At 49.6% G+C, this 20,474-nt stretch overlaps 1 protein-coding gene across 7 annotated transcripts in view; it reads right to left on the reverse strand.

Annotated features, from left to right (window-relative positions):
* Positions 1-20,474, reverse strand: part of SZT2 (SZT2 subunit of KICSTOR complex) — a 1,033,029-nt gene that overhangs the window by 243,631 nt on the left and 768,924 nt on the right. For 5 of the 7 annotated variants that reach the window (XM_086953216.1, XM_086953214.1, XM_086953217.1 and 2 more), the window contains 3 exons: positions 9,351-9,483; positions 9,131-9,258; positions 6,368-6,418 (listed from right to left, as the gene is read on the reverse strand). In XM_086953216.1, coding sequence (XP_086809342.1) covers positions 6,368-6,418; positions 9,131-9,258; positions 9,351-9,483 — 312 coding nt within the window. The remainder of the gene's footprint in view (positions 1-6,367; positions 6,419-9,130; positions 9,259-9,350; positions 9,484-20,474) is intronic. The other 2 variants (XM_086953218.1, XM_086953215.1) reach the window with 1 other exon arrangement.

The following is a 20,474-nucleotide window of genomic DNA, read 5'->3' on the forward strand; positions in this document are numbered from 1 at the left end:
ATGCAACGCCCTGAACACTAAGCATAGAGACTTAAACTGGATTCTTTGATTTATCGGTAGCCAATACAGCTCCGCCAAGGCCAATGAAGAGGAGGACCCTCTGGACCATCCTAAGGCTAGCTTGGTTGCTGTTGACTGAATCCTCTGAAGTCTGTGTAGAAGATATTGCGGGGACTCTAATAGCTGCGCATTGCAGTAATCTTATCTGCTTAATATAGTACTTTGTACTACTAGCGCTCCGGCGTGGGAAGGCAGCAGGGGAAAAATCTTCAGCAAAGTTCTAATAATGGCAAAACAGCTTTCCACTGTTTTGTTAACCTGAGCCTCCAGCGTTCGTTTGTTGTTTGTTGTTCTCTACCGGCCTCAGTGCAGTCGGTGTATCTAAAGGCCTGAAATTTCCAGGGAGCACAGGAGGAACCTTCCCCACTGAGCAACAGAGGACCTCAGTCTTTCCAGCAATGAATTGCAATGAGTTCTCCAGATACCAATGAGCCGTAGCCCGCAGGCAGCCAAGAAACACTTCCAGAGATGTAGACTGATCTCCCTCTAAGGAGAGAATCAGTTGCGTCGTCTGCATAATTTACGATGTTAATGTTATGCGCCCTTATAACCGTAATCAGGGGTTTCATGTAAATATTAAATAAGATTGGGCTAATTGCGGAGCCCTGAGGTACGCCATGCGTGATGTTAGTAAAGAAAGATTGGAAAGGAGGGAGGGCCACCGCTTGGCTCCTTCCTGAAAGAAAGGATTGAAACCAGCTCAAAGCAAGGTCAGTCACCCCTACCTCTCTCAGCCTCCTGAGCAGGATGGCATGGTTGACTGTATCAAATGCGGCAGACAGGTCAAGCAGAATAAGAACTGCTGCTTGACTTCTGTCTGCTTGCATCCGTAGCTCATCCATCACGGTCACCAAGGCTGTCTTGGTGCCATGCGCAGGTCGGAAGCCATATTGTACATCCTCTAGAATGTTATTCAATTCCAGATGTTTTGAAAGAGAGCTTCCAACCACTCTTTCTACAATTTTAGCAGGAAAAGGCAAAAGGGAAATAGGCCTATAGTTGTTAGGACAGACCTAGATCGAGTTGTCACCTCATGTGATCTCTACAGAAGCTTTTATTTGTTGTAATGCCGAATAGGACTATTATCTGACTGACTGACTGAAGTTTTTATTAAGCGCTCGAATGCCGCGGCGTCTTGGCGCTGTAGAATAGAAGGTGATGTGAGACAGATCAGGGCAGGGAGAACAGCCATGTTTTCAGGGATTTTCTGAATCTCAGTTTGGAGGCTTGTGAGCGAAGTTCGACAGGCAATGAGTGCCAGAGTTTGGAGGCCTAATTAGAAAATGATTTTCCACCCCAACGCACTTTCCGGATTCTAGGCACGCAGACCAGGTCTTGATTGGCCGATCTTAGAGTTCGGTTGGGCACATAGCGCGGGAGGAGTTTGGCCAGATCATCTGATCCTTTTCCGTGAACGGCTTTGTAGGCCAAGCAGAGGGCTTTAAACTGGACTCTGCGCTTAATTGGCAGCCAGTGCAGCTCTCGAATGGCCTGGGAGGTGGGGTGACGCTTTGGCAGGTTCAGGAGAACCCTGGCGGCCGCGTTCTGGATAGCCTGCAGCTTGATCAATTGCTTCTCTCCCGTACCGAGATAGAGAGAGTTGCAATAATCAACCCGAGACATTACTAGGGCAGCAATGACAGTCTTTTTTAAGGTGGGCGGAATAAAGGGCAAGATCTTTCTAAGTACCTTCATCATATGAAAAAAAGCTGAAGTGACTTGGTTCACCTGCGCTGTGCAGGAGAGGTTTTTGTCCAGTAAGAATCCGAGGTTTCTGACCTTCTCGGCTGGGGTAGGACAACAGCCGGCTTTCGGGGGCCACCATAGCGGACTCCATATCGAGGGCTTCAGACCGAATTCTATGATTTCAGTCTTCTCAGTATTTAATTTGAGAAAGTTTGGCTCATCCAGTTTTTTACACTGAGAAGGCAATTCCTGAAACGGCCTGGGGTTGCTTCAATGGAATCAGAGACCGACACTATGATTTGCGTGTCATCTGCATAAGACACTAATCTCAAGCCATGGGATTTTATCAGTTTCGCCAAGGGGGTGACATATAAATTGAACAAGGTTGGTGATAATGCGGACCCTTGTGGGACTCCTCCGGGAAGAGTAAATTCCTCTGATTTAAGTCCATCCCAGTGGACTTGTTGGATTCTGCCTGTCAGAAATGATGCTAAGAGGGCTAGAGCGGCATCGGAGATGCCCAGATTTTCCAGACGACTCAGTAGGACCGAATGATTGACGGTGTCGAACGCCGCGGTTAAATCAAGTAATATGAGGGCCGTTCTTCCACCGTCGTCCATGGTCTTCCTGATATCCTCTGTTGCCATGATAAGGGCTGACTCAGTTGAATGGCATGCTCGAAAGCCATGTTGTGCAGAGTCAAGAAGATTATTCTTCGTAAGGAAAGTCATCAGTTCTAAGTTCATGGCTTTCTCGAGGATTTTAGCTGGTAGAGGCAGACAGGAGATGGGCCGATAGTTTTTAGTTTCGGAGGGATTGAGTGAGTCTTTTTTCAGAATTGGGCGGATACAGGCCTTCTTCCAGATTGAGGGGAAGGAGTTCGAGCATATAGCCTTGTTTAATAGAGAGGTCAATACTACAGTTATAGCTAATGGAATAGAATGCAGAATGTGCGGGGGGCATGGATCCAATGGAGATCCTGATTTCATCTGTAGGAGAAGGTCCCCGACCTCCGACTCCTTTAGCATAGGAAACCTAGGAAAGACAGGGAAAGTGGGAGGTGAAGATTCCTCAGTGTCCACTGCCGGGACCTGGGTAGGAGTGACCGAGATGTTAAGGCTGGTATTGGAGTTGGTGGCTACGGTGCAGAGACCGTCATAAACTGCCTGTACTTTGCTCTGGAAAAAAGCAGCAATATTCCCGACAAAGTTCTGGTCCGGTGTAAATATAGTGTCTCGCGGGGGGTTTGCCAGAAGGGTAACAGTCTTAAAGAGCTCTCTGGCAGAGTTGGGGGCTTCTTGGATTCTGGTGGTGTAGAATGTGGATTTGGCCTGAATAATCGCTGCCTTATACTCCTGCAGAGCTTTGGAGTATTCGGCCTTTTTGAGAGCGCAGTAGTTGGACCGCCAAATGCGCTCAGCTTTGCGGCATTTGAGTTTCATTAATTTCAACTCAGCTGTATACCACTGGGCGGTGGCCAACCGTTTCTTAGGCACTCGGGACTCCAGAGGAGCTAGCTCATCGGCAGCCTGAGCAATCCATCTGTTAAAGCTGGAGGCTCCAGTGTCGATGCTACATTGCTCAAATGTTGGGGGGTCGTTAGCAAGAGCCACTGCTAGCAGATTTGAGTCTAAGTTTTTCCATGAACGCTTGCTTTCCGGGGGCAGGAAGCGTCTTCTGTATCTTGCAGAGTCATTAAATTTTAGATTAAAGAAGACAGCCCTATGATCAGACCATGGGACAGGCAAAGTGGAAGAAAATTTTAAGTTGGCTGAGTAGCGAAGGGGCGAGGATCGGGCAGGGGTCATGGCGCAAGGCGCTGGCCCGGCGCGGACGGGCGCGGACGGGCTTGACTTTGGCGCAACTTCGGGCGTGCCCGCTGCGCTCGTCCGCTGCGCTGCCGGGAGAGCATTTGGCTAAGTAGGCTCGTGTCAGGGTGGTGCTTGTGAGCGCTAGACCGCGTCCCTGCACTCCCCCACACCTAAGATGGCGGCGTTGTGTGGGTGTTTGTGGATTTCAGCAACCCGGTTCTCCCTCCGCACTAACGGGACTTCCCGCGGCAGAAACAGGGATAGGGTAGCAGGTAAGGGTCACAGAGCACTATTAAACAATTTAGCAGTCAAATTGCAAAAACAAAATATTTTTTTTTAAAACGAGGTTTCAGCAAGCAATAAAGTACAATTTATCAGTCAAATTGCAGAGGGATTGGCTCTTTAAAAAACTGACGCATAATACACATCTCATAGGAACTGACTGTCCAGTCCTAGTTTGTTTAGTCCAAAACATTATGTTTCCTAAAAACCGTATTTGAAAAATCATGGCGAAGAGTGCTGTTAACTAAACTTACGCTTCTTCTGGGAATAGAGCTTCATCTAGGCCTTTGAACAATAAATAATAAATGAATTGTTATAAATAATGTGTATTTGTAAACCACATTCTCACCCTGGGGTCTCTTGGTCCTGAGAAACAGACCCATCTTGTTACCCAACTCAATGCTACTAATTTTCTCCACCTTGGAATGATGAGTCTGAGAAGATCTCAGGGTTTTGGAGTGAATGCATTACTCCAATGAGCCACAAGACCTATAGATCTGTTGGAAACACTGTTCCCCTTATATTAAAAGTGTAAGCTAAAGACGGATTGAGAGTCCTGAAAAAAGGTGATTGGTGGTGATGTGTTTTTTCTGCTGAGTAAGACCGCTTTTTCGATGCTCCTCCCAAAGAACTGTAAATGAGAGATGGGGTGGTAGTTGGTGCGGTCATCAAGGTCTAAAGTGGGTTAATGGATGATCTACGGACTGCTAGGCCTCGTCTGTTCCTGATGAGAGTCATGTTCATACTGAAGAGGGTGCACAAGGACTCTGCAGCGGCAGCCAGTGTTTTATTTATTTCCAGCTGATGCACCTGGAGTGAAATCTCTGAGAGCTGCTTTGTACATACATGTTTTGGATAGGCTTCAGGACGTGCAGAGGCCCAGACCACCCAAGAGCTGACCCTGGTACAACACAAGTTTTGGGTAGTTCATCTCTTCATTTCCACTCAATGCTGGTACCCGGAGATGACAGATTTCCCACCATATTGCATGCCATCCACACTTGCCAACCCGCACCAACTCATTAGAGGCCCGCTCCTGATACATGCTGGACAAGCAAGATTGTTCTGCTTTTTCCCTTCCCAAACTAGGAGGCCCAAAGGGAATCCTTCAACTGCACATAGTCCATGTGGACTTCCTGACTATGCAAACAAGGTTCCACAGAAAAATTTATAATGTGCCTCAGGAACTTTCCAATTTGCACCTCAATATCCAAGGCTGACTGTCCTGAGGTGACTGACCATTCCTGAAGAGTCATGGTTTGCACACCCTCTGCTCTTGCACCCACAATGTTAAGGCCCCTCTTCAGTCTGAGATCCTAGGTGGATAAGGACCTCATTACCCTTTCAGTCTGCATCTTGTTCAACTCTTTGCTCTTGACAGGGGGTTGCTGGGCATGTCATTTGAATGGTTTATATCTATCCATCTCATGTTTATCCTGGCTGTGCTGTTGCTGGGCTGAGGACAAGGCTGTTCCTCCCACCACAGGAAAGCCTCCATGCTCTGTTGGAGGACCCAAACTGTGCAACCTGCCACAGACCTATCTCATATCTCAGAGACACTGCACATCTCAACCAGTGCATAAAACGGAGAAAACTAAATTGGTGAGTTTAATACAAATAAGCAAAAATAGTGAGAAACTGAACTGAGAATGGAGGAATCATGGTTACACTGCTAAAACGGGGCTAATAACAAAACGTGAAAGGGTAGGAGCCTTAAATTAAGGTTTTAGATGTATTGGGTTCTTTTTAATGGGAGTAGATGTTTTATGATTACCAATGTTCCACAGTAGATGATATTGAACCCACCTGTACAAATGTACAAAAGATGGTATTTTCACAATCACATTGTTCCTGCTCAATATTACAGACATGACAGAATTCCAATCAGATACAAGTCATCCCCATAAAGTGTGAAGACATTTTACACTCTTTCAAGCTCACGCTCACACGCTATATTGTTCTACCCATGTGGATAACAGCACCCCATACAAAGGCAGTAAATGCTATGAAAATGCTGTAATACAATACAAAACAGTTTTAAATGCTTTCAACAGTGCCATTCACCTCTCCCCTGTGTTAGATCTTGAACACAATTATTCAAGTTTTTGTGAAGGCATGCCTTATCATTAGACCATTAAACCCACACCAGTTTAATAAGACACTTGAAAGCACACGTGGTCACAGCAATAACATCAGTATAATGCTGTCCAATTATTGTAAGGAGACAAGTTACCCAAATTACACCGTGACTGTAAAACAAGAGGCCCATTGCAGGTTGAAATGCGATAAAGCTGGGATTAGTTTGTGCTGATTGTGCTTTTCCTGCTGCTGGATACCACAATATCTCACACCCCGTTTTGGTCGTACATTGGATTCACTTGGACCGTCTTGTGTCTAGTGCGGTCTTTCTCCTTAAACTACCCCGGTGAACAGGTGACAATCCCGACGACCATCCATGAGATATTCTGGTATCAGCAATACATACACAAGCACCCAGGCCCACTCCCTTCATGCTCAGGCAGACTTACGTTTAAAGCTATGTACTAGATATGCAAAGTCCTCTTCATCAATGCTGTACGCTACAGGCAAAGAAAACATGAATGCTCAAGACAGCGACAAGTAGGTGGAATTCATGTAGAGTAATGTTCCAAAGTCTCAGACTACACAGTGTGCTTACACAAGGAGACGGAGGCAGTCTGGAACATAAGGAATCACAGACCTCACCTGGGCTGGGTCTCAAACAATGCTATCACCTGACCGTAGGGGCCCAAGAATAATGCTGTTGTAAGATTTAACTTGGCGGAAGTGGGTTAGTATAAAGTTGATTGTACCCACCCATCGTGATACCCAAGAGATTTGAGTGGACGTGGTTTTTGCCATAAAGCAGTTAATCCAAGGTTGAGCTAGCCACAGAGTGTATGTGAAGGCCTGACGTCTTTTTAACAGCACGTTATACAATCACATTAATTTGATACACCCTTGTGGTTTAATGTGATGCACCACCAAACTGTAAAGGTCGAGAGGGAAGCAATGTTTGCTAGGTTTGAGTATTGCACTACCTTATTATGCGTTTAGAAAATGTCTGTCTTGCGAAATATTGGTTTCATTCTCTGGACCATAAAGTACCACTGTCGCATTAAGGGATCAATGCTGGATTATGAGGGATCACTGTGACACCACGGGGTCCAAGGATGGGTCATGCAGTGCCCCTGTGACACCACGGGGATCAATGCTGGATCATGAGGGGTCACTGACACCCCAGGGATCAATGCTGGGTCATGAGGGACAACTGTGACACCTCAGGGATCAATGCTGGGTCATGAGGGATCACTGTGACACCTCAGGGATCAATGCTGGGTCATGAGGGATCACTGTGACACCCCAGGGATCAATGCTGGGTCATGAGGGATCACTGTGACACCCCAGGGATCAATGCTGGGTCATGAGGGGTCACTGTGAAACTACGGGGGACAGTGTTGGATTATGAGGGATCACTGTGACACCACGGGGTCCAAGGATGGGTCATGCAGTGCCCCTGTGACACCACTGGGATCAATGCTGGATCATGAGGTGCCACTGTGACACCTCAGGGATCAATGCTGGATCATGAGGGATCACTGTGACACTTAAGGGATCAATGCTGGGTCATGAGGTGCCACTGTGACACCACAGGGATCAATGCTGGATCATGAGGGGTCACTGTGACACTTAAGGGATCAATGCTGGGTCATGAGGTGCCACTGTGACACCACAGGGATCAATGCTGGATCATGAGGGGTCACTGTGACACCACAGGGATCAATGCTGGATCATGAGGAATCACTGTGACGCCTCAGGGATCAATACTGGGTCATGAAGTGCCACTGTGAGACCACAGGGATCAATGATGGATCATGAGGGGTCACTGACACCCCAGGGATCAATGCTGGGTCATGAGGGATCACTGTGGCACCTCAGGGATCAATGCTGGGTCATGAGGGATCACTGTGACACCACAGGGATCAATGCTGGGTCATGAGGGATCACTGTGACACCACAGGGATCAATGCTGGGTCATGAGGGATCACTGTGACGCCCCAGGGATCAATGCTGGGTCATGAGGGATCACTGTGGCACCTCAGGGAACAATGCTGGGTCATGAGGGGTCACTGTGACACCTCAGGGTTCAATGCTGGATCATGAGGGATCACTGTGACGCCCCAGGGATCAATGCTTGATCATGAGGGATCACTGTGGCACCTCGGAACAATGCTGGATCATGAGGTGCCACTGTGACGCCTCAGGGATCAATGCTGGGTCATGAGGGATCACTGTGACGCCTCAGGGATCAATGCTGGGTCATGAGGGGTCACTGTGAGACCCCAGGGATCAATGCTGGGTCATGAGGGGTCACTGTCATGAGGGGTCACTGTGAGACCACAGGGATCAATGATGGATCATGAGGGGTCACTGTGAGACCACATGGATCAATGCTGGATCATGAGGGGTCACTGTGACACCCCAGGGATCAATGCTGGGTCATGAGGGATCACTGTGGCACCTCAGGGATCAATGCTGGGTCATGAGGTGCCACTGGGACACCACAGGGATCAATGCTGGATCATGAGGGAACACTGTGACGCCTCAGGGATCAATACTGGGTCATGAAGGGTCACTGTGAGACCACAGACGGGATTCTAAGGTGCCACTGTGACAACAGGATTCAGGCGGGATCACAAGGTGCCACTGTGACCTTACAGGGGCACATGCTGGACCAGAAGCTGCCATTGTGGCACAGCAGATGGATGATAAGGTGCCATTGTGGCACCGCAAGCACAGACTGGATCATACAGATCCACTGTGGTGCTGTAGGGGGGAGGCTGCATCATATGGTGCCACTGTGACACCACAGGGATCTAGGCTGGATCATGAGGTGCCACTGGGGCACCACAGGCACAGGATGGATCCTAAGGTGCCTTCATGGCACCGCAGGTACAGGCTGGATCATACGGATCCACTGTGATGCTGTAGAGGCAGGGGCTGGAAACGAGGGGTAGCTACAAGGGGGAGGCTGGATAATAAGGTGCAACTCTGACAACAAAAGGACGTACCCTTGAGCACCTTGTGCCACTATGATACCCTATCCCTGCAATGCACTTTAATCTTGCTATCCCCTTCTAAGATGTTCCTTGAGCTCATAGCTTCAGTGAGTGTGTGGGTGAAATGTGAATGTGTAACCTTGAAACCAGGAGGGCCGGAGTGTGGCCACCAGGACTTACTTCTCCGTAGAGGGTACCAAAGGGAGCACTCACCTTGCTCAGTGCTGTAGCGCCACTGGTGGAAGTTCCGTCCCAGTAGAATGAACTCTCGGACCGCAGCTGGTCGACTCCTCATTTGCTGCTTCACTGAGTAAGGCACAAAGGTTGAGCCCCGGGGACAACTGTAAAATGGACAGAGCAATGACCTTTAGAGTGCGTCTCGGTGAACAATACACCAGAGAGCATGTTATTCCTGTCACACAAATGGCCTCACCTGAGTCGCTCAAACACCTTCACATTAGTGTCACAGGCAAGCGATGTCACCAGACCTTCCATCTCCATCAAGATGGGAGCAAGCAGGAACCGGGAGACAATCTCTACGGAGCACTGCTGAATCGATGGGCAGCCTTGTAGAAAAGGGAACAGACGGACAGTCAAGGAAATAAGACAGTGCAAGAGATGGAAAAACAGGGCAACAAAACCTGAAATGGAGAAACAAGAAAAACAAGCAAAGTCTGACACAGCAGAAAAACATGTAGAGATACTAAGCCTAGAAGAGGAATAGAAGAAGAGAACATCAGCCAACCACAATACCGGAGCACATAACAGGAACACAAGGATTGAAACAAAGCCTGATACAGCAGAAACAGAAGCGATCCCAACCATAGAACAGTAACACGAAGAGTGATAACCAGATACATCAGAAGCTCTGGGAGAATGCAAATGCTACTTACCAGTATGCATCTGTTCTTGGCATGTAGGGCTGCTGACATTCATATCTGTGCATAGATCGCCACCTAGTGTTGGGTCCGGATGATTGCACATTGTTGTCCTGGAAGAGTCTTCGAAGTATCACGAGATAGGTGGCTCCTCCCCTGGACTACAGTGCGCATGGGCATCGCCTCCATCCCCAGATTGTTTTTAGCCATTGGCAGAGATGGAGTGAAGAATGTGAGTGATGACCATGCTATGAGCATATGTATATATATGAATGAATACTGCAGCTGCTACAGGCGCCGGGGAGGTGGGTGGGCGATATGAATGTCAGCAGCCCTACATGCCAAGAACAGATGCATACTGGTAAGTAGCATTTGCAGTTCGAGGCATGTGGGCTGCTGAATTCATATCTGTGCATAGAATACATAGCAGTCCCCCCATTAGCGGCGGCCGCCCGTGCCAGCTGCAGCAGTCTGAAAAAGTGTTTTTAGAACAGCCTGACCAACAGCTGCCTGCTGTTTGGAATGCACGTCTACACAGTAGTGCTTAGTGAAAGTATGTGTGGTAGACCATGTGGCTGCTCTACAGATATCTTCTAAGGGAATGTTACCTAAGAAAGCCATAGAGGCCCCCAACTTCCTGGTGGAGTGGGCCCTCGGCGGGATAGTGAGGGTGCGCTTAGCTTTAGCGTAACAGATTTGAATGCACTTTACTATCCACCTAGCAATCCCCGCTTTGGAGATAGCGTTTCCCTTGTGGTGCGTGGCAAAAGCAACAAAAAGCTGCTTGGTTTTGCGAAAATCTTTTGTCCTGTCTACATAATACATCAAGGCCCTCTTAACATCAAGGGTGTGGAGCATGCGCTCCGCCAGTGTCTCTGGGTTTTGGAAAAACACCGGCAATTCAATTGTCTGGTTTAAGTGGAATTGGGATACCACTTTGGGTAGGAATTTAGGGTTAGTGCGGAGCACCACCCTGTTAGCATGTACCTGGAAGTAAGGTTCTTGGATGGTAAGCGCCTGCAGCTCGCTAACCCTCCGTAGCGATGTAATTGCTACTAAGAACGCAACCTTCCAAGTCAGAAACTGAAGCTCACAAGAGTGCAGTGGCTCAAAGGGAGGACCCATCAGCCTCGTAAGAACCACATTGAGGTTCCATTCTGGAGCTGGTGGGGTCCTTGGTGGAATGACCCTTTTGAGTCCTTCCAGAAAAGCCTTGATAGCAGGGACCCTAAAGAGTGACAGGTGCTGCCTATTCTGGAGGTATGCTGCCATAGCAGACAGGTGAATGCGGATGGAAGAGTATGCCAGATTGCATTGATACAGGTGGAAGAGATAGCAAATGATGTTTTGAATGGAAGCATCTAGCGGGTCAATATTGTGGTTAGCACAGTAGACGACAAACCTCTTCCATTTAGCCGCATAACAAGCTCTGGTAGTGGGCTTCCTTGCCTCCCGAATGATGTTCATGCAATCGGGAGGAAGATTGAGGTAGCCAAACTCTAGGACTTCAGGAGCCAGATCGCCAGGTTGAGCTGTTGCGGATCTGGGTGCTGAATGTCGCCATGGCTCTGCGTCAGAAGGCTGGGAGTGAGATGAAGCCTTTGATGCGGCACCACGGACAGTTCTAGAAACGTGGTGTACAATGGTTGGCGAGCCCACGTTGGAGCAACCAGGATGAGAGTCATCGAGTGCTGCCTGAGCTTGCGTGCCACCAGCGGTATCAGAGGTGCTGGGGGAAAAGCGTACGCAAATCTGCCTGAACAGTTCATCCACATCGCATTGCCCTGTGATTGGGGGTGTGGGAATCTGGCGGCGAAGCTTTGGCATTTTGCGTTCTCCTTTGTGGCGAACAGGTCTATCTTCGGATGACCCCACCTTTGGAAGTACGGTTGGAGTACTGATGGATGTATCTCCCACTCGTGCATCTGATGGCTGTGCCTGCTGAGCAGATCCGCCATTTGATTGTCCTTGCCCGGGAGATGCTCTGCCATGAGGAAGATGTTCTTCTGAATGGCCCACTTCCACATGCTCTGAGCCAGATGAGACAGCTGTGGAGAGTGTGTGCCTCCCTGCTTCTGGATGTAGTACATGGCCGTCATGTTGTCCGTCCGGATCAACACGACCTTGTTGCACAGATGTACTTTGAACGCCTTCAAGGCCATGAAGATTGCCATCAGTTCCAACACATTGATGTGCATCTTCCTTTGCTGTAATGTCCATAGTCCCTGCACAGTGTAATGGAGTACATGCGCTCCCCATCCCTGGAGAGAGGCGTCCGTCGTCAGGATAATCTGTGGGACAGGCTCTTGGAATGGTCGGCCCTTGCAAAGGTTGTGTGGATTCCACCAATGCAGAGAGTTGTATGCCCGACCGCTCACCAACACTAGGTCTGTCAGTTGCCCATGAGCCTGAGTCCACTGACGTGCAAGGCACTCCTGAAGCGAACGCATATGTAGTCTCGCGTGCGGGACAATGGAGATGCAGGAGGCCATCATGCCTATCAACTGCATGAACACCTTCGCTGGAAGCGAGTGTTGGGGTCTGAATCGTTGGATCAGCGTCTGGATACTGGCGATTCTTACTGAATTTGGCTGCGCGGTGGCTGCCAGAGTGTTGATTGTCGCGCCCAGGTACTGTCGCACGTGGGCGGGCTGGAGATGGGACTTTGGGTAGTTCAGAGAGAATCCCAGATCGTGCAGGAGATGAATGGTGCGTGACACGTGGTCGACGCACTGCTGCTCTGTCCTTGCTTGAATGAGCCAGTCGTCCAGGTAGGGAAAGACGTGGACGTGCTGGCGACGGAGATGCGCTGCCACAGTCGCTAGGCACTTGGTAAACACTCTCGGTGCCGTGGTGACCCCGAACGGCAGAACCCTGAACTGGTAATGCTGGTCTAAGATCGTGAATCTGAGATACTTCCTGTGGGAAGGATGCAGGGGGGATATGAAAATAGGCATCTTTCAGATCCAGCGTAGCCAGGAAGTCCCCCTGTTGAAGCAGGGGAAGCACCTGCTGCAACGTGAGCATATGGAAGTGCTCCGAGAGGATGTACCAGTTCAGGGGCCTGAGGTCCAGGATCGGCCTGAGGGATCCGTCCTTCTTGGGAATCAGAAAATACAGAGAGTAAACCCCTGTTCTCCTCTCTTGCAATGGAACGAGCTCTATCGCCCCTTTTTGCAGCATGACTAAAACTTCTTGATGCAACAAGGTCAAGTGCTCGCCTGACATAGGACGGCACCTTGGGGGTACGTCCGGTGGAATGGACGTAAGCTCTAGACAGTACCCGTACTGGATAATAGACCTCACCCACCTGTCCGTGGTGATGGACTTCCACGCCGGCAGGAACTGCTGGAGTCTCCCCCCGACCGGTGTTGTATGGTCGGGGGGCAGTGACAAGAAGTCACTGCTTGTTGGTGGTGGTGGACCTGGAGCTATTGTTTCCACGTCCCCTGCCCTTGACATTATTGCCTCTGTAACCACCTCTACCCTTGTTGTTATACGAGGCTTGGGTGTTACTCTTGTAATATTGTGTGGACTGGGATGCCTGTCCCCTTGAGGTGCCTCTGGAGTTTGAGCGGCGAAAGGAACCACTCCGAAACTGCTGACTTTGTAAAGCCCCCATCGACTTGGCAGTTTCCGTATCTTTTTTCATTTTTTCCAGTGTGGCATCCACCTCAGGGCCAAACAGGTGGTCAGGATTCACTGTTTGATTCAGTATCGTAGTTTGGATGTCGGGTTTGAACCCCGAAATTCTAAGCCAGGCATGGCGTCTAAGCAGCACACTGGTATTGATAGCCCTGGAGGCCGTGTCTGCCACATCCAGTGCACATTTGATGGATGCATTCGTAATGAGTTTACCCTCCTGAATCAGCATCTCTCCTGCCTCCTTGTATTGGTCAGGCAAGTGTTGCAGTATGGCCTCTAATGTGTCATAATGGGCCCTATCATAACGTGCAAGCAAGGCTTGGGTGTTAGATATTCTCCAGATATTAGCTGCCTGTGCAGCAATCCGTTTGCCTGAGGCCTCAAAGATCTTGGACTCTTTGTCTGGGGGAGGAGCGTCACCAGTAGTTTGAGAGTTCGCCCTCTTCCGAGCGTTGGAAACAACCAAGGAGTCCAATGGCAAGTGTCCCTTGATATATGTAGGATCCGTGGGCGCTGCCTTATATTTCCTGTCGATGCGAGGGTTGACCACACGCGCTCGGGTGGGCTCCTTGAAAACCTCCGTTGCATGTTTAAGCACCCCCTTAAGCATCGGTAGCGTTTTGACTGACTTTTCGGCTACCGAGAAGGTGTCGAATAAGAAGTCCACATCCACGGGGTCCGAGTGCAGCTCGACGTCGTGGTTAGCAGCAGCTCTCTCTATCAGAGCATTGAAGGCCGCCGAGTCCTCAGTCGGGGACGTCTTGGCCGCAAAAAGTTGAGTGTCCTGACCCGACTGCGGGTCCTCCGTGTCGCCTCCGGCGGACCACGGTACGTGCTCCTCCTCCGGATCCGAGTACGCCGGATAGTTGTACTCGGCATCTTCCTCGTCCGCATCGGCTGCGGCGGTGAGTGTCCTAGGGCCTGTGGGGACACAGGTTCCACCAAAGCCGAAGAGTCCTCGGAGTCCCTTTTGTTTTTGAGAGGGATCTTAAAAGGTTCCAACGCCGGCTCCGTCGTGATCTTCCGTTTGAGGAGCGACAGTTTCCCGGTGTTGGCGTCGATGATTACCTCACGACGTTCCTCTTCCGCAAGCGGCTGGAGACGAAGCTTCGACACCGCCAAGGCAGCTTTCGGCGTTAATGCCTCCTTCGAGGGTCCGCCCTGTTTCGGCGCGAAGGCCTTCGGCGCCGACTTGGGCGGTAGGGTGAAACGGATAGGCGTTTGCTCTCTCGCAGGCTTAGGCGTGAGCTTAGGCGTACTGGTGTCCTGAGCGGGAACCACACTGGCCTTTCGAATCCGCTGCAAGGATTCCGCTACCTTCTTCGTCCAGGCCGGAGAGGGCTGGACCGGGTCGAGCGACCCCACATCGTCGAGAGCCTGTTCGCCGGCAGGCACTTTCTTCGGGGCCGACGCCCCATGCCTATGCGCGTCGTCGCCCTGACGCTTCTTTGGAGCCGTCTTCGGGTCCGCGACCCCTTTCGGCGCCGGCGCAGCTGCGTCGGAGGACTTCGCCTTCGGCGCCGACCCCGAGGGCTTCGGGTCGGCCATTTTGGCGTGGCTCTTCAAGTCGGCCATTTTGGTTTTCTTGGAAGTTGACGCCTCCAGAACCTTCTCCACCAGCGCAACTTTCACTTTCGGTTTCGCATCCGAGGGTGCGTGACCAGTTGGCTTCACTTTCGTTTTCTTCGACGTAAGTGATGGTTCATAAATGTCCGTGACCGGGCCCGGAGGCGGGGACGTAGGACTCAAAGTTAGATCTTGGGTAAGGCCCGAAGGCGATCCCTCGACCTGGGCCGTATGAAGGGGAATAACCCCGGAGTCAGATTGGGGATGCTCCTCCTCCGAGCTATCTCCCATCGTGGCAAAAGCCTGATCGTCGTCCCCTACCTCGTCGGTGACTTCGTCAAAGTTCTCCTCACCCGCGTCGTAGGTCTCCCCCTCGGATGCGGGATTAGAGTCCGAACCTTGCACGTCGTCTTCTCCCTCGACAGATTCTTGGAAAATGTCATCTGGTGGGGGCGCCGTAGCCGATAACTGAGCCTGGAGCCTATTGGCTCGACGAATCTTTAAAGTCTTCTTGCTCCGGAATTTCGAACACGCCATGCAGGTGTCTTCGCGGTGATCCGGTGACAAGCAGGTATTGCACACAGGGTGCACGTCGAGGTGTGAATATTTAGAGTTACACACCGGGCACTTCTTAAACGGAGTTCGCTCCATAGCAAGAGTGTAGTGTAGGCCCGTCCGCGCCGAAAGCACGTGGAAGGGCAGCAAGAGATCGGAGCTGAGAGTCAGAAAGAAACCCGCAAGCAACTATACCGACGCCCAGCCTAAAGACCTTTTGGTCTCGAGTAGAAGTTGAACAACTATCGGTTCCGACAGAGGGAACCGAAAAACATCCGAACCCAATGGCGGAAAAAAACAATCTGGGGATGGAGGCGATGCCCATGCGCACTGTAGTCCAGGGGAGGAGCCACCTATCTCGTGATACTTCGAAGACTCTTCCAGGACAACAATGTGCAATCATCCGGACCCAACACTAGGTGGCGATCTATGCACAGATATGAATTCAGCAGCCCACATGCCTCGAACATACATAACTTAGTCGAGGAACAGAAGGTGAGGTGCAGCCTGAGACAGAAGAAGCACAAAAATAGATGCCAAGCCTACAACAGGAACACCAGTGGCACATGGCAAAATACAAAGGAAACACCTGAAAAAATACAGTCTGAGGCAGACAAATCACAAGGAGAGATACAGCGCATAGAACAAAAACACAAGGAGAGAAACATAGCCTTATACATCAGAAACACAAGAGGAGCAACAGATATCAGAACAGGAGATATGCATACATAGACTGAGACAGCAGATATAAAAAGATAAACACAGAGATGTATAGTATGAGAAAGAAGAGATACAACATGAACACCAGGGAAGACACACAGTCTGAAGCAGCAGAAGCACAAGGAGAGATACAAAGCCCAGAACAAGAACACAAGAGGGGGATGCAGAGTCTGTGGCAGTGGATGTACAAGGAAAGATACAGAGCCCAGAACAGGAACACAAGGGGGGAGGCACAGTGTAAGGCAGCAGAAGCACATGGAGAGATGCAAAGCCCAGAACAGAGTAGATCTGAGCAATAAACTTCAGAAATATCAGAAGAGATGCATAGACTTGCACAGCAGAAACACCAAGGTCCTCATTACTAGTGGTCAGGAAAATGGCCTAGAATTTCCACACCCATGGAGGCACCAATACAGGGAAAATCAGGGCCATTACATTTGACCTCAAGAATCTCCATATAAAAGAGGAATTTGTGGGAAAATTGGTCATTTTGGGTCGGAATCCCAGAGTACCCCTAGATATTCACAATGAGGAGCATCCAAAATTCAGCAGCCAAAATCTCAAATGTGAAAATAAACTGACCAGCGGAATCACAAGATCTAGTAATTCCAATGTGTCCAATAACTCGTTACTGGTCCCATGAGAATTAAGGAAATATTCATAATAGAGGCCCAAGACCAAGAGTGGTAGACAGCAGACAGACGACACAAGAACAGAAACAAAGCCAAGAAATGCAATGTAATGTAATGAGACAGAGGGGAGAAAGTGCACGTGAGAGCAGACGTAAAGCGATTAAAAGAGATATGAAAACACACAAAGGGAGAGACAGGACCAGGAAACAGAAGGACACAGAGCATAAAACAGGAAACACAGTGTGTGGAGCAACATGTATACTGGAGTCAAACCAGCAGCAGAATCAGATGAACAGAGACACGAGTAAAGTGTAAATTACTTGTGACAGCTTTTCTTGAACTGGCTCCCTCAGCCCCCTCTTTCTCCAACCCAGTAGATGCTCTCTGCCACATGCACTGGTGAAGGATCATCACTTGAAGATGGAAGAGTTAAACTATGATTCAGTCAAGGTGCATGAGCGCCCAAGAAACTTCCCCTTACGTGCCTGCAGGTTTCTAATATTCAAGTCCTTGGGTCTCCAACTACCCATCGATAATACCAAATGAAGAGCAAGGGACATGTGTAGCTGAAAGGGATTACAGACGGCCAGTACAAGAATCACTACTTTGCACAACTTGTATACAGGGAATATCTAGTACACTTTCCTTCAGATTTACTTATCACTGACCAGCGTCAAACATTTACGCAGGGCTGGCAACCTACTTACATCTGTACTAGCCAATCCGCGTCCTTGCCCCTCATGCCATCTCTCCTCGAGTGCGGGAGGAGAGAAGGCGTGAGGGGCAAGGACGCGGATCGGGGTTTTGAGCGAAAAGATTTTAGAACAAAAATTCCGGGATAACAGTGGGAACAGAAATATATGCCCAGCAGATTTTCAAATTTTACCTCACGCCACAGGATTAGTGTGGCCCGGAATTACCGCCACAATATATACTCCTATTCAGTCAATCCATTCAGCCGTGAACAAGTCGCATGTACAAACATGCTGAAGCAACGAAACAGGTGTTGGCTTTGGCTTTGGAAGAGTTCACTGATTAAAGGCTTGGAAAAAGACTTAAAGAAGAAACTAACAACTGTTTGATTGAATGTGTCTTTTAATCATATGTGAATAACATCAGAAATGTATATGTATTGAAATCACGTGTGCTGGGGAATGTATATAAAGTGCGCAACAAAGCAGATGTTGCAGCCTGATAGATGTCTAGGACCAGAACTCAATGCTAATTGAGTAGTCACAGCCTTTGCTCGGGCGAAATGAGCACACAGGCCCTCTGGGGTTTGCTTCTTGACCAATGAGTAGCAGATCTTAATGCAGAATACAAACTATCAGGAGATGGTTCACTTCTGCATGGCCTTCTCTTTCTTGGCTCTGAAATACCCCACGATCGTCCACACGGAACGGTCGTGTGCAGTCAAGATAGAACGACAACACTGGCAACCTGATTGGAGGACCAACGGACATTGTCAACTGCTCGGGATACTAGACAGCAGTGCCAAGTCCAGAGCCACAGTGATGACTTAGGCCTGGTCTATCTTGTTATTATTGAGATCTATGGGCAGGAGTGGTCTAGGCAGAAAGGTGTACAGGAAGCTGGAGCTCCACTGGAGACTAAAAGAGTCTCCAAGCAAGAGCCACCTTGGAAACTCCAGCTCACAAAACTGCTGACATTGCTCATTCTTGTCGGTGGTGAGCAGATCTAACCAAGGCTCCCCCCACTGCTGAAAGAGACTTTGCATTACCTACAGTTGGAAACGCCACTCGTAATCCACAAAGCATCTTGGCTGAGATTTTCCGCACTGCTATGCAGAGACCCGCCAAATGCTGAATCACCAGGGAAATGCCTGACGCTCCGGGCATGTCTAGAGGTGCAGGGCCTCTTGACAGAAAGTCCATGACTCCAACCCGCCTTGTTTGTTGAAGTACACATGGAAGTGGTGTTGTCAATGAACATCTGCACCAGCCTTCCCTTGATGTAGGGTTGAAAGGCTTTTAATACCAGCCGGATTGCTCAAAACTCCAAGTTGATAGGGAGTACAGATTTTGTCTGAGACCAAAGTCCTCTGATCTCCACCTATCCCAGAAGGCTACCCGAGCCCAGAAGTGAAGCGTCTGTCAATACCGTCAGATCTGGTTGGGGAAGCAAGTGGGGTCTGCCACTGACTCAATCACGATTCATCAGCCACCACAGCAGATCTTTTGTCGTGCTCTCGGAGATCTGGACCATGGTTGAGAAATTACCATGATGCTGTGCCCACTGGATCTTCAGGTCCACTGCAGAGCCTGCATATTCCAACGGGCATACGTCACAAGCAGGAAGCAGGAAGCCATGAGGCTCAGAAGCCTCAGAGTCAGTCTTGCCAAAATCCAGGATAGAGGCTGAAACATCGGTATTATAGTGTGAATATCCTGGACTACCCGTTTGTGAGGATAGGCTCTAAACTGCAGTGCCAGAACAGTCCAGATAAAAGGGAGCTTCTGAGAAGGGGTCAGGTGTGACTTCAGCACATTGATAGTGAACCCCAGTTAATGCAGGAGGTTCCTCATAGTGTGGAAGTGGGAGGCAATCGCTTCTGGCTAGTCCACCTTTAACAACTAGTCGCCGAGATAAAGGAAGACTGGGTGATAGTAAGGCCAAAAATGGAGCCCAGCAAATTAAAAGTGTTCGTGGCCCACCGTGAACCACAGATAGCGTCTGTGGGCCGGCAGGATTGGAATGAGGAACTATACGTCCTGCAAGTCCAACGCTACCATCCAGTCTACCAGGTCCAGGGCAGACAGTACTTGAGCGAGCGTGAGCATTTTGAATTTCTCCTTTTTTAGGAAGAAATTGGGAGGGCACAAGACTTGGATAGGATGAAGGCCTCCGTCCTTCTTGGACACCAGAAATTAGTGGGAATGACAACCACAACCTACTTCTAATGCCGCCACCCACTTTATGGGTACCTTGGCCAAGACAGCTTGCACTTCCTGGCGGAGTAATGAGATGTGGTCCTCTGTCAGCCTGTCGTAAGTAGGAGGCATGGTGGCGGTGTAGTCACAAAGGGGAAGGAATAACCCCTTTGGACAATCTGGAGAACTCCGTGTTCGGATGTTATCGACCTCCAGTGGTGCAGGTGATGGCACACAGGGTGCCCATGATGGCCCGATCTCTGGCTACCTAACCAAGGAGCATACACAAGGAGATAATGGACGGAGCGCTGAAACTTTTCAGATAGTCACCCCCAGTAACAGTTATGGCTTGAATCCATCATCATTCTTGAGCTCACTTCGCCACCCCAGTTCAGACCCAGCCATATGCAAATCAGCCAAGACCCTGTTCCTCATGGGAACAGTCCAGCCCGAACTGCCAAGCCAGAACTTCCCTAGACCGGAAACAAGCATCCTGGGTCTGGTTCGGGGTGACACCCCTCATCAGCCAGGCTAGCTTGAATCCAGTGCAAAGTGAGCAAGGGACCCACGTCTGGGCATACCCAGCCAACTTAGGGTGAGCAAACCTAATCAAGGAGGCCTGTAGGTGTTGTGTCCTCAGCCACACAAAGACTGAGTAGTCTGATGGCCG

The sequence above is a fragment of the Lissotriton vulgaris genome, chromosome 1_2 (assembly GCF_964263255.1).
Source record: "Lissotriton vulgaris chromosome 1_2, aLisVul1.2, whole genome shotgun sequence".
NCBI lineage: Eukaryota > Metazoa > Chordata > Amphibia > Caudata > Salamandridae > Lissotriton > Lissotriton vulgaris.